This window comes from Grammomys surdaster, unplaced genomic scaffold (genome assembly GCF_004785775.1).
Source record: "Grammomys surdaster isolate TR1022 unplaced genomic scaffold, NIH_TR_1.0 191, whole genome shotgun sequence".
In the NCBI taxonomy this organism is placed as follows: Eukaryota; Metazoa; Chordata; class Mammalia; order Rodentia; family Muridae; genus Grammomys; species Grammomys surdaster.
The window spans coordinates 8,255,155-8,270,468 of NW_021604636.1; the positions used below are offsets into that span (position 1 = coordinate 8,255,155).

Below are 15,314 nucleotides of genomic sequence, written 5' to 3' on the forward strand. Positions count from 1 at the left end.
CTCTCTCTCTCTCTCTCTCTCTCTCTCTCTCTCTCTCTCTCTCTCTCGATTATGTGGCAATCTCCCATCATGCACTCTGAATGCTCTCATCTCTCAGTCCCCCATGTCTGCCCCTCCTCCTTGAGAGCTCATTCCCAAAGGACAAATCCATTTTGTGTTGTCCGTATAATTACTGAAGCATTGTCAAACACCTAGTGGCCAGTCCCCCAAGAGAAGATGAGTCTTTCTCTACCTGCACTCTTGCCAGAAGCCATCATCTGTGGAGACCCATGTGACAATGGGACAATGGGACAGCTCTTCCACAATCCCAAGGACATCAGCATGGCTCAGTCAGCAGCCCAGACCATGGACATCTGCATGGCCTTTGGTGACAACACTAGCTATAGACATTAACATGACTGCTGGCCAAATCAGGACCACCGATCCACTCATGACCCTCAGAGGCTGCATGAACCATGAGGCACTGCTGGCTATATATGCTGTGCACATCAGGATGTCCCCCAATGGAGAAAATCCTGAGGACATCTTAGAGATAGCATATGTCCACAAGGATGTTGGGTTTCAGTGTAGCCTAGGGCAGCAGCATGGATCACAGACACCAAAATGGCTTCTGGTGGCATCATGGACCTTTAAGGAGGTCCAATCCAGAAAGTAAATCTTTCCTATTTCCAGGATATATATGTTACCAAGCACAGGTGAAGGTAGTAGAACCCTTTAGAGCAGTGATGTGAGACTCTGATCTCTTTTTCTGTTTGCTTCCTGGTGGCCTTGAGAAGAGCTGCTTGCCTGAGCCATGTACTCCCCTGCATGATCTGTGACTTTACACAGCAGCAATGGGACCAAGTGACCATGGGCTGAAAGTTCTGAAACAGAGCAAAACAAATATTTGTTCTCACTAGGTTTATTATATGAAAGACTTGGTTACAGTACCAGAAAGCTGATGAATACAATCTCTATTCAGACTGTATAGGACATACACGAGAGTCTTAATGTGGAAACTCTTGAACAACAGAAAAAGAGGACATGAAGACGAATCAAATATGGCCAAAATGTGTAGTTTGAAAATATTTACTCTGGCCTCAGTGAAGTGGGAGTAACAAGAATTGATTCAGAGAAGGTCTCATACTATGAGGCTGGTAACTACTAAGATGGGCAGGGAGCCCAGTCAGGAGTCAGTGTGGCCAACAGGCTTTGTGTATCTGGAAATCGTGGACCTATGATGCTGAGGTAATTCCTGCTTTGGGCTCACACAAATGGGTGGGATTTATAAGTGCGCATTATTATTACCTGACTTCTGATTAACCTGAAGTTCGAAACGGTTAAATATCATGTTCCAGGGAGCCCATGAACAACAAAGGCACAATTCAAGCTCTACTTTATGATTTCAAAACCTTGTTTCTCTAATCTGTACTGCACTTCACAATTGATTTCGGAAGGACTGTGCTCCGTGCTGTTGGCATGCTAGCTTTTTCTTTAGGCGATAGGACCATAGCATCTTAGCCTTGGGTAACATTCTAGAGAGTTTGTAGGGTTTCCAAGCTCTTTTGACCATGACCCATAGTGAGAAGACTATTACACCACAAATGAATATAAACATAATGGAAACAAAATTTTCTTAGAAACACTACCCCTGCATTACTTGAGGCATGCTGTTTTTCTCTGTTCCCACTTACACAAAAATGCTAGTTGCTATTCACCCAACATTGACTTTATAATAGAAATTATAAGTTGCTTGAAGAAACACTGAATTATTCCTTTTAAATTTTAGAAGAACTGGAAAGTGATTTTTTAAAAAAAGCTATTACTGATTTTTCTTTTTTTAAAATTAAAATTCTTTCATAAAATATATTCTGATCATGGTTTTCCCTCCCTTATCTCCTCCCAGACCCTCTCCACCTCCACTCCACATCTTCTTTCTCTTTCTCTCTCTTTAGAAATCAGGCAAGTAAAACAAGAAAACAAATAAGAATAAAAAAAAAAGAAATGCATTAACAATACCTACATATGCAGTCAAGGGTGTACACATGCACACACACACACTATAAAAACACAAAATAAGAAACTACACTATAAAATCAATAAACAATGAGGTAAGAAAAAATGCTCAAAGCACTATGAAACACAAAATGAGCCTCCAAAAATACTATTGAGTTTGCTTTGTGTTGGTATCTATGGCTGGACACTGGGACTACCCTTAAATATGTTTTGTATATCTACTGAGACTCTGTCAGAGAAAACTAATTTTCATTTGTGAGCAGCTGACATCTGGAGATAGCTTCTCGGTTAAAGATGGGAGCACATGTCCACTACTCCTCTCAGTGTTGTGACTGCCTGCCCACTGGCTTGGACCTATGGAGGCCCCGTGCATGCTTCCAGTCTCTATGAGTTCACATATGTGTCAGTCTTGTGTGGAAAAGGTACTGGTTCCTTGGTGCCATACATCTCTACTGGATCTTACAATCTTTTTGCCTCCTCTTCTATAAATAGCTCCCTGAGCCCTGAGGGGAGGGGTTTGATGAAGACATCCCATTTAAGACTTAAGGTTTCCAAAAGCTCTCTTTCTCAGCACACTGTCCAGTTGTGGATCTTTGTATTAGTTCTCATATCCTATAGGAGGAAGCTTCTCGGATGATAGCTGAGCAAGACTGCAATCTATGAGCATAGCAGAATGTCATTGGGAGTAATTTTATTGCTATGTTCCTTTAGCAGAGCAATAGTATTTGGTTTTCTTTTGGGTCTAAGGCCTATCTATTCTCAGGTTCTTGGCCACTTGAGCAGTGTCAGGCAGCGGTTCCATTTCATGGAGTGAGCCTCAAATCCAATCAGATACAAATTATTCCCAAAACGTTTCTGCCATTATTGCACCAGTGTATCATACAGTGTATGATACAGTGTATCATACAGTCACCATTCTAGACTGAGGCTTTGTATCTGGGTTAGTGTTTACTTTTCTCTATAGTACACAGAGTACCTTCTAGTACTGTGAACACTAGTGAGCAGGGATAAGGTTCTAGTTAGGCACCAATATGGCTTGTCGCTGTTCATTAAGACATATAGGTGTTATCTTCAGCATGAGGACCTTACCATCAGATTGGTTGTGGAGAGCAACCAATAGCCTTGCCAAGCACCTGGATTGTTTGGAGGTTTCCATGAGGCCCTTTGGCCAGCAACTCAGGTATAACCCATTTCTGTAGATTTTACTTGGTGGCAAGAGACATCTTGTTGGGGCTTTGTCGCCTCCATTTTGTGATGATTCAGTGTGTGTGTGTGTGTGTGTGTGTGTGTGTGTGTGTAAAGAGGGTTCTACTGTAGTTTCCATATGATGTCTCAAATGGCCCTTGGTATTAGCTATCCCTTCCCTGTATTCTCTTTCTTATCCTCCTCTTCCCTCCCCCTCTCTGTTTAATACTTTGATTTGAGCCCTGCCCAAGGCCTGAACCATCTCTCCACAATTGTATATTTTTGTATCCTCTAGCTTCAGAGATCCTTCTCTCTTTCCTAGTCCTCTACTCTACATATAACCTCTTGTTAATGTAGTGAGACTTTTGGTTTCTTTGAAAACAGAAATATTGCAATAATGTTTTACTTTTAATCTCAGATGTGGAACATGGAGCAATTCAGATTGTCCCTAGCAGCTGACTATGATTTGCCTTGCGCTCTAGCAGGGGCATAATTTTGCCAGCTACAGATAGTTTCTGTGAATGTAATGTTTGGAATTCTGGAGACTCTTCAGAGAGCATATAAATACTAGGGCCCTAAGAATGAGTTGTTGGTTAGTTGTTGTTGGTTGTGGTTTGTTAAGTGTGGTTTGCAAATAACAACAACAACAACAATAAACAAGAAGAAATTAGATATCCTGACAGAAAAAAAATCAAACTTGCCCCAAAGCACTCGGATGCCCCTAATTAGTCTAATGATAATGATGCCCCCTTTCCCCTCGGTTCTTTTTTCTCTCTTACTCAGTGTTGGGGGTTGAAAGGGTGAAATAAGGATGGAAGAAAGAAGAATCCACAAAGTAGCCAAAAGTCCAGCTATACGTTATACAGATTGTAACATACCTATTGAAATCTTTAAAGCTCCCATCCATATTGGAAAGTGATTTTCTAAGATTTAGCAATCAATCTATTTGGCTTTATTGGCTTCATATATAAAATTGACAGATAAGTTTGTAAATTTTGTCCTTTAAAAACAAACAAGTAGATACCCAGCTGTTGGTTATTTTCTGTTTATTAGCATTTAGTTCATTGTTTTTTTAGAAGTCTTGTTTTATACTAAAGTTAGGCCATCCAGGAGGCAATTAGGTCAGACATTACATTTTGCTTGAAAAGTAATGGATCTGGAACAGTCAAGATAATAAAGAGTGCACAATCTCCGAGAGTCTGAAAAGGACTAATAAAAAGCCACAGAAAATGGAAAGCACTTATCAAAGAGGAGTGATAAAAATGCACTTATCAAGTTACCCAAGAATCCAAAAGATAATTGTGAAGCTAAGAGGAAAATCCAAATTTTTCAGTGAAGCAAAAATGCCAAGTGGAAAATAGAAAGCCTCAATAACATTCGCACAATCACAGGAACTGTTTCTTGAGTGAAGTTAAACAGAAATGGGCCACATAAGATAAAACAGCTGAGGTATATAATGCTGAAAAAGGTTGGAACATTTTAGAAATTTTAATGGAACTCTTAGACTGTTAGAGGTTTAATAAAATGAAATTTTGACATTATTCTGCTGAATCGAATTTTGAGGCTTATAGTAACACTGAGGGAGAAGAGAAAGGATTTTCTTGCCGCCTTTTACATATGCACTCTAACTTTAGAAGAAATATGAGGTGGATGTTGAAAACCCTGACAAAGTTTCTGGATGATTCCCCCATCCAGCAAACGCTGATGAAATCCAGGAAGCACAGACACAGCCAGAATTGAGAAAAATCTAGGGTTCCTCCACAGTGGAGGCTTCAGAAAAGTTAAACATGTGGTACAAACCCCTCTGTCTCTGCGGCCAATCCCAGGCCAGGCACATGAATTCCATTATCTTACTTTTGAGCATAACTCAAGAACATTCTCCATGGAACAACACTCTAAGTGTTTACTGAACACTTACTAACTCCCTCCATGTCATGTAAGCTCTGGACAGCACAAATTGGTGCCAGCTCTTAAGAAATTGATAGCCCATTCTGAGGATTTGATCCATGTTGTTAAAGATGACAGGGACATAGAGAAGCAGCATCTGGTCTAGACATGGTGAGTTAGAACCTCCCAAGAGAGAATGATCCCAAGCTTTGATTTAAGTAGGGTCAGAAGGAGGTAGGCAGATAAAGGATAAAGGGCAGGCTCAGGAATTTTTACAACTATACCACACCATACAACCCCCAAGAAGCTTCTGTAGCATAGCCCTAGCAAACTACATACACATATATGTGACATCCGATAACCTCTGGTAAACATAGTTTTTAATGTCTTATTATTGTCAGTCATGGGTACTGGTCAGACAGTGCGCTTTTTATTTTTCCCCCAAAATAATTACAGCTTACTTATGTTTCCATAACTGTGGCTGATACAATGTTAATGTTTAATAAATCTGTACTTGTTTAAGAGGTCTATGAAATATGCATGTTTCTCTTTGATGCTCATTAATGCTTGCAAATTTAACAGAAGAGTATGTCATATTATGGTGACCTTTTGTGTAAGGAAACTTCTGCAATTAGCGGAATAGAATCAGAGTAAGAGTGACTGTTGAGGTCACACAACTCAGTCCTTCCTTTACTATGTGAGAACTCTGTGATGTATTCCTTCAAAATAGTAATATTGTTGGTTAGATGTGGAGCAGAGACTGAAATGCCTCTGTTCAATATTCACTTTCTTTTTGCAATATTGACGTAACCAATTTTTTAAAGCCCACAACTTTGATGTAAACACATGTTAACACTGTTACCTTGATGTCGATTCCAGTGATTGCCTTTAATTTTTCAGGGCTTTACTTTTTTAAATTTTTCATTGCATTTCCCCTCTCTGAAAACATATTATATATTAACTTCCTTTGAACCGTTTCACTTATGGCAAGAGCAAGGAAAACGTGCTAAGCACTCCTGTTTAAGCCCTAAAGTTATTTATGGCTGATGGACACCCTCTTGATGCTATTTGTCCCCTCGTGGGCTAAGATCTCATTCAGAGATGGCGCACTTAGCAGGAATATTAAAGCGTTTAACTAAAGACCTGGAAAAAATGTCCCGTAGTTAATAATCTGAATAATGCTTTTCTTACAATGTGCACCTGGCTACCAGGGAGGCACTGTTCTTTCGCGGTTATTATTGTCATGCAGTGCCGCTCACATGCTCTGTTGGGAGCTGTGTAATTAGCAGAGTCTTTAAAATGAAATTGCCAGAACGTTCTTCTGAGCCATTCTCCTTTTCAGTCAGCGTCACCCAGCTTTCTTTGCTTTCTCGTCCTATGGTGCTGCCATCGATTCCTTCGCTCACCTGCCAGCTTCCTCATTATTAAAATTCCTTATTATTATAAAATGTAGCAATGGGTTGTCTTTCTCACCACATCTAAACCTCCCCTTCTGAGGATTCACTGGGTAGGACTTTTCCCCACAATGGCACCTTTTGTCCACCCACTGTTTGTCACCTTATCCATTATGTGATTTGAAAAGCCCCATTCGGCTGTACCCACAGTTAGAGAGCCTACCAATCCTTGTCAAGATTGCTCAAGTCTGGCTTCTATAATCATGTCTTTGGACACAATTATAATCACAAACAATGTCATGAGTTATTGACTTCAGGTAAACATCTGCGGCCTCTGACTGTTGCAGTCATTCCAACAGCAAGCGGAAGCAGCTTGGTTTCTGAAGGCTCATGTCTTACTCCAGGTTCCCTGGCCCCAATGCTTCTTTTTTCTCTTGCTGACATCTGCAACCTATTGGTTTGTGACTATTGAACTTGCCTGCAGTTTTACAATCCTGTGGTAAAATCTATGTGCATTCTTCAACAAATCAATGTGAGATGTCTTTTCTGGAGAACAGAAGAGGGATTCTTTTATACTGGCAAATGCTAGAAAATGACGACTCTGGCAACTTGTTGGGGACACTGTTTAGCTTGATAATTACATACAAGGTCATTAGTAAGTATTTATGATGTACCAATACTCTGCTTGACAGTGTAAGGAGGAGGCCAATGTATAAACTCTGTTCTAATTGGAAACAATATATTTAGCATAATTAGTGAGCAGTTATAGTATGGTACGTGAGAGAAAGGGGAGGTGCATGTGATGGAGATATTTTATGAAACCCATAAGCCATGATTTGAGCCCCAGCCAGCTGATAATCATCTTATGAAATAGAGGGAAATCAAGCACATGGCAAGGCGGGAGTGTTTGTATCACTCCTTAACATTAAGAATGTGTTGGAATCTTAAGAGATGACTCACTGGTTAAGAGAAAGGACTGCCCTTCTATAGAATCTACATTCAATTCCTAGGACATACATGACTTCTTACAAATATCTGTGGCTCCAGTTTCAGGAGATCCAATGCCCCCTTCTGGCCCCTGTAGGTATCAAGCTTGTACATGGTTCACAGACACATAGGCAAAACACTCATGCAGATGAAATTAAATAATTAAACAGAGAGGGTGAGTCAGTGTCAACATACAATTAAAAAGGGCAAGAATAAGAACAGTCATTTCAGGCCAAGAAACAAGCTTGCCTAGAATTGTCTACTAACAATGTGGGGTTAGGAGTAAGAAAGTCAACTTAGTCAATTGACATCACCCTTGCGAACCTTCTAGTCTTGTTCAACACATTTGGCTGAAAGATTTTGAGTGAACTAAAGAATTACAGCCAATCTCAATGGTTGTGAAATTGATGTCTCAAAAAGCTCATCTAACCTTAAATACATATCTGTGTGTGTGTATGTGTGTGTGTGTATGTATACATATATGTATGAAACCAAACTATATACATATATAAAATCATCTATATCTACATATATATCTACATATCTACATACACACACATATGCATATATGAAATTAGCAGGTTGTTTATAGCATCAAAGATTATTGTGATATGCAAACAAACAATTATATTGATGGGACACTCGTCATACTCCAGGGATACTTGTGATTCCACTGACAGAAGTAGTTATATTTGAGGAGACACAAGTACCCTAGGCTTGGCATGAAGCTGTGGCAAGGTCACAGGCCCCGAGTTTAACTTTGGAAGTCTGGGCCATAGCCACACTAGCAAAATAGCAAAGTCTTTTAAGAATTTGTGTGGAGTTGGATTGCAGGCAGAAAGCTGTTAATGTAGATTTTGCAGTCAACCCTCCAGAGAAGACTTCATAGAAGAGGCTTAAATAATGAAATAGGGAGTCATACTGGAGGTGAAATAGGGCGCAGGGTAATGACTAGAGGGCAGGGGGAGAGAAGCATGCACTACTGCAGGTATATGACAGAGCTATGGCGCAGCATGCAAGGGAAAGAGTTTTCTTTGCCAGGTTGGTTAACAGGTGGCAGAGAGAAGGGTATTGTCCCTTTGAGTGTTCTAGAAGGGAGACTGTTGGCATCTCTTGTTTGTTTTGGCAAAATAATGTTTTTGAAAACTAAAAATTTGAAGTTAATATAAAATATTTAAAAGGTAAGCTATTAAGAGTCACTTTAGTCATATTTGGAAGATATGATGTCTCAATTGTAATTTTGTATGCTATTAATGAATGATGCTTGAGTCAAATACTTGCAAAATTATGTATTGCCTTTTGTAAGAGGAGTTTTGCATGCTTGAGTATTTTTTCTTTACTGATTTGTCAGCCAGATAGGATCAGAAAAAAAGTTTGACTTTATTTTTCATTAGTCTCATTTGTTTTTTTCTTCATAAAAAGATGTGTGAAAAGAAAAATGTACCCAGTCTTGAAAGGTTAGAATAACTTTATTGAGCCTAGAAATACTAAAATAAGTTTTAGAATCTTGTAAAATAATTTCCAGAGGCTCTATTATCATGTCAGTAAACCTCCTTCCAAAAGCCTCTCTTTGTACAGATACAAGGATACTTTATGCTAATTAGATCATACAAATGTAGTTTACATTGTTTTCTTGCATCTAAATATTATAGATGCTTTCTTATCAACAAATGTAGAAATGTAGCATCTTTTATCAATCACAGATACTGTATGAATGTACAAAATTTGAATTAAACTACTTTCTATTACTGGGTATTTAGACTTCCCCTAAACTTTCTGTTTTAAACTGTGCTGCAGAGAGAATTGCCATGGTATATATTTTGTGTGCTTGTCTAGTTGACGGTTGTATTGTTTGTGTGGTTTTTATTGCTGTGTCAAAGCACCATGACCAAAGGCAGCACAGGAAGGAGAGTGTTTACTTCAGCTTACAGTCCATCATGAAAGAAAATCAAGTCAGAAACTCAAGCATGAATGTGCATGCAGGATTTGAAGCAGAGGCCATGGAGGAACACTGCTTACTAGCTTGCCCTCTATGGCTTTGTTTAGCCTGCTTTCTTACAGAACCCAGGACCACCTGCTCAGGGCTCCACTGCTGATAGTGGGTCGGGCCCTCCTACATCAATGCCCCACAGACTTACCCTCAGGAAATTTGATGGAGGCTTTGTCTTGTAGGCCTTTATTTTTCAAAACCTGCTTTAATAAGGGTTCTTAAATGCTTCAACCTACTTTATAGCCCATCAACCAAAGGTAGGGGAGAAAGATGGCTGATAGGACAAGGGGGATGTGGACCTGTTTAGAAGTAGGTTTTTTTGGGGGGGCAATTCCAATCTTTGTTGTCTGCGGTCCAGTCCACTAGCAAAACACCAAACATGAATCACTAGTGGCTTGGTCCGGAAGAAACTGCAAAGCTCCACTGATTGGCACAAGTCCACTGAAGCAGCAAGAAGCAGCTGGAATTCCACCAGAAGTTCTTCGGTGTGCTTCTCTCTACAAAGTCAAGACAAGCAAAGATCATAGAAGAAAACAAGGCGAGCCAATGATAGCCTCTTTCACTGTCTATTGGGTTATAATCTTTCCAAACATCCTGTGCCCCTTCAAGTGTCTGCTCCAGCAAAACATCACATGCCCTTTTACCAGATAGCTTCCAGAAAAACACCATGTATCTGTTCTCAGAAATACATCCTCTCACATGTCTGCTTCAGCAAAATATCCTCTCATAAGACAACATTCAGAAAAATATCACATGACACAACTGAGTTTCCAACAAAACCAGAAATTCCCACTGTCTCAGTTTATGATTTCCTCTTGACAGTTAACTCCAGCTTGTGTCAAGTTGACAAAAAAACTAACCAGTACAATGATCCTTGGATAATTTCCTGGAGGCAGGTATAAGAATGAAAGGCTATGTATATTTTATATTGTGAAATGTATTTATGCATTGATTAAATCTACAAAAAGTATTTGTCTAACAGTAGCACATATCTCAGGAAGTTTCTATGTTGGCATCTTAATTTATTCTTATTTTCTATGCTTATAATGTAAAGAAAGCAAAATCTTTCAGTAGTTCTTAAACCTTTTAAGGTCTTAGATCCATTTCAGAATTTGAGTGGTAGTTGGATATGTGATGTGATATGATGTGGCGTGTGTCCATGTGTGTATGTGGGTGCCCATATGTGTGTACAGGCCAGAGATCAATATTGGGTATCTTTCTTGATTGTTCTCTATCTTACTTTTAAAATGCCATTTTTATTTTTTTTGTGTGTACATAAGTGGTTACACTTATGCCATAGCATTTATATAGAGGTCAGAGGAAAACTTACAGGAATCTGACCCTTGTGGGAATTGAACTCAGATCATCAGGCTTGGCATCACATACCCTTACCCACTGAATCATTAGCCCCATCTACCATAATTCTTAAGACAGGACTTCTCACTGATAACTAAGAATGTGCTAGTTTGGCTGTACTGGCTATCCTTCAAGTTCAAGAACTGGCCTATCTCCACTGCTCCTAGTGCTGGAACCACAGCGCTACACTTGGATTTTTTACATAGGTGCTGGGGATCAAACTCAGTTCCTCATGATTATATGGCAGACACTTGACTAACTGACCCATCTTCTCATGCTCCTAATTTTATACAAATATACATGATGTGCTGAGTCCATGTTTGTTGTTTGTGTCCATATGGTTTCAGTACTGGCCACTGGCCATTCTTCACTGGACAACCAATAGGGATTCATTCTTAGGAGACATTAGTTCTCTTTCTCCCAGTAGTTATTGGTTGCCTTCAGATTTTGTCTAGGGGTGGGACCCCATGAAACTTTCACCATTCCACATTAACATGTCCATTGGCAATGCATTTCATGTATAAGGCAAATGTGTCATTCATTGAGCTATAACCCGGCCCAGAATTTTTTGGAAGTCACAGATTCTCTGAAGTAAAATCATACACTTTTATGGCTCCCTGAGTTCAGCTAAAGAGTATGTGGATGTGTTAAAGTCGCTGTTTTCTATACTAGCATGCACACATATCATATCCTCACATACACATAAACTATGCATGTAAGTTTGGAAAGACTTGAGTCCTCTTTGACACAAAACCTTGTCCCATATGGGATCATGTGACTACATAGTTATGGAAATGAAAGGTTTCTATGTGTTCCAGGTCTCTCAATGGCGAGCCCAACAAGAAGAGCTATCAAGACTGGAAATGGAAATTTCAGCCAGAAGAAGAGAAAGGGAAGAGGAGAAAGAGAAATTGTGGAAAAAGAAGGAATTGCTGCGAAGGGAGGAGACAGAGATTAAGGTATGCAGTCCCCTGCTTTTTTGGATGTATGAATGGGTCCTTAATTGGTCTATTAAGGTTTGATTCACAGTGGAGTTTGCCATAGATTCTCCCTGGCCATTCCTGGAACACTTGTGAGAACTGAGCAAAGTTCTGCTTTATCCTTTATGAGTGTCACAGATGTGATTGCTGAAGAGAGAACCCATGTTGTTAGCTTGCATGAACACAGGTGTCTGTGACTAAGTCCATTCCATATTGGGGAAAAAAGGCAAAATTTATGGTTATTTTTAAGTCTTGCACTAAGAACGGACATGATAAAGCTTTCATTGTAGTGGGAGAACATTTTGGTTTATCGTAGTGTGGCGAATGATAGATAGAAATGTCCTTGTTGGCATAATACATTGTACTGGGGACACTATACAATCCATGGAATGGCAAAAGGCCCTTGAAGACTTCATTCTTCACTTATAATTTATTAGATATTTTCAGTTATACAAATTTATCATTCCTCTTTTGGGCAAATACCTGTTTCTTAATTTTCAAAATAATACTCACCAAAATCTTATCCATACTCCTGAAGTTCTGCTGCCGATCTATAGAAGATGTAAATGCTTGGGGCTTGTTTTGATTATTTTATAATGGCATCTAAACATTTTGCCTGTTCCTACAATAAAAATTTCAAAATTTTAGGTATTTTAGTTAAAAATGTTATCAGGGTTATCAAGCAACATTTCTCAGAGCTGCTGACTCTGGAAATCATTCATGAAAGTTACCTCATGATCAGTACAGAGAAAGAAAATTGATCTGCGCATAGCCTCTCCAGTCTTGCATACCAGGGCCTAGACAGTTCACTTAGATTGACTTGATCTGCATGATGTAAAAAATGATTTTTTAAAAAGCTGCCTATATTGCTGAGAATGACTGATTAACTCACGGCCATTTGTAGACTAGTGTTTGCACTGTGACTGTGGTTCATATTTTGGGGTTCTGTGATCAATAGAGTTTGTGGCACCCCTGTTTTAAGAAGTTTTTCCTTCAGAGTTGAATGCTGGGGGAAAAGGAACTGTGGACTTTAAAACTATGAGCCCGTTTTGCTGCATTTCTGATTCCTTACTTGCCGTTGATCTTGACTTGTGCCATGCCTTTACTCCAGCAAGCTAATGAGTGAGAGGCAGCATGTGTGCAAAGCAAACACACTGGGGATTCTACGGCCATTTGACAAAGTTAACTGGCAAGGGGTTGTTTTTCGCAGCTCTTATATTTTTAATTAAAAATTGAATTCCATTTCTTCCTCTAAAGAAGTAAATTGATTGGTTTCATCAGGCCCACATTAAGAAAGGCGATTTCTAAAAGGAATAACTTCACGAACTTCAATAATTAGTAAATATTGATCATGTTTCAGATAATGGAAGTGAACTGTGTGTTTTTGTGGGGCAACTCACTGATTGTTAGCTATCATGAATACTCAGTATTTTAAGTGTGCATCTGTAGATATGCCTTCTATGTAGAGGGCTCTCATAGCATTTCTTCCCTTCAAGTAAGTATGACCCCAGAATGCATTGTATATCTAAGAAGACAGTGACTACCACTACATTCAGAGCAGGCATTGCTGCTCACTGTCTTCTTTGCAGCTGATACAGAAAATTTCTAGAAGGCAAAGAAAGGGTTTTTAAAAGGTAAGAAGCTACTTTCCGAGTTTTCAGAAAGGGGCGACATTTGGCTTCAGAAATAATAAAGCAAGCGAGCAAACACAGAGAGAGCAAAGGGTGAAATGATTGACAGCTGTGGTGTCCAAGGTGATGGCAGGACTAGTAAAGCAAGAAGGCATCGTGGAGATCAAGGAGAACTTCACTGATGTTGGTTGCCATGTCCTTTCTACATTTTAGAATGTAAGCCCTAACCTATACCTAGGAGCATTAAAGTAGCAGATGCTGAAATGTTGTCAAGGCAGCCACATGCCTAGTGCATCTGGGCTCCAGTTGAATTCCATTAAGCTGCCAGCAGGATCTCACTTCACCATCTTGCATGTGATGACAAGGGACACATAGGAAAGGGGAGACAGCCAAGTATCTCATGCATGTAGAGTTGCAGACCCTACTGTGCTTCTGCACATTCTGACATTTGATTTCAATTCTTAGAAATTATATAGTACCAGTGTAGTATCTGGCTTATTTTCACTTACTTTCTTCTTATAATAATTTTTTTATTTAGGAAATATTTTTTAAAAGACAGAGATTAATATATTAGTACCCATCACCTAACAGTGTATTGCAAAGTTGAAGTCATTTTCAGAGGCCTCCATCAATACCTTCTTCTTCTCCCTAGAGGTGTGGTTTCTGTCATCCCAGGACAGTATGCAGCTGTTAAAACCTTTGAATGTGTAGGCCATCATTTAATCCTCTTTCTCCATGAGCACTATCATACTATAGCACCCTGCACCACTCCTTCTCCCATCCCATCTTCTTTTTAAAATTGTTCCTATGCTAACAGTATAGAGTAGAGCTGGTTTGTCTTTTTAATTAGAGTTTTTAGTGTTCCATAGTAGACACACCTGCTGATTTCTGCATTTTCCTTACTGGCTTTCATACCAGGCTACAAAGGCTTCTTGTTTTGCCCCATGTACAGCTGTGGCCACCAAGCAGATACCCTTTGGCTTAACCAGAGCGTTCTCTCTCTAGGTGGTCTTTAGGAGTAAAATAATTATGTTTAGGATCAATGTATTTTCAATTTTATATGACTTTTAAACTTTATATGATTATTATAATTTCTTTTTCATTCTGCCAATCTGACAAATGTGAAAAGCACACCATTGGTGTTTTACTTTTGATTTCCATTGTTATTTCTGAGACTGAATAGCTTATGATTACTGAACATCTTCCTCTTTTATAGATTGCTTATCTGTACTTTTTAAAAATCTACTTTCCTATTTGTTATTTGTTAATCTATAGCTGGTGCTTACAATTACAGGATGCTGTGTTGTAAGCAACTACTGGGGCTACACGGACTTTGGTTTTTTTTTTTTTTTTGTCTTTGTCATTTGCCTTTTAATATTGCCTGAAGTTTCTGCAATTTCAGAGAGAGTTTAAATGACTAAAGAAGAAAGGCATTTATGTCTCCTTTATGAATTATACTTTTCTTTCTGAACTGGGACCCAGTAATAAGACCATCTCCAAAGATAGCTCTTATTTCTGACTCTGCTGAGGGCCATATACATTATACTGTCTTAGAACCAGCTTCTGTGTTATTGTCTAGACCTGGGACCCCGTGCTGTGAGCCAGCGTGAAAGTCAGAGTTCTCATGCATGACACTAGTTTAGCGTTATACATCTATCCCTTTGATCCTCTGGTGCTCAGCCTAATGGAGGCTGCCCAGCCACCTCTCAGGGAGTGATCATGCTGTGCTAACCCCTACTCGGTGTCTGACCAAGTCCTAGCTAGTTATTGTTCTTGTTGTCAGCTACTCAGACCCTTATTAGGGTCTAGCCTTTCTCTGACTTCAGCTGCATCTCTTTGGTATGCTTTCAGAGAGTGTGCACGAGAGAGAGAGAGAGAGAGAGAGAGAGAGAGAGAGAGAGAGAGAGAG

General features: G+C 39.4%; 1 protein-coding gene across 4 annotated transcripts in view; it reads left to right on the plus strand.

The window, feature by feature from the left end:
• Positions 1-15,314, plus strand: part of Ccdc148 (coiled-coil domain containing 148) — a 255,563-nt gene that overhangs the window by 161,479 nt on the left and 78,770 nt on the right. For all 4 annotated transcript variants that reach the window (XM_028769251.1, XM_028769250.1, XM_028769249.1 and 1 more), the window contains one exon: positions 11,613-11,753. In XM_028769251.1, coding sequence (XP_028625084.1) covers positions 11,613-11,753 — 141 coding nt within the window. The remainder of the gene's footprint in view (positions 1-11,612; positions 11,754-15,314) is intronic.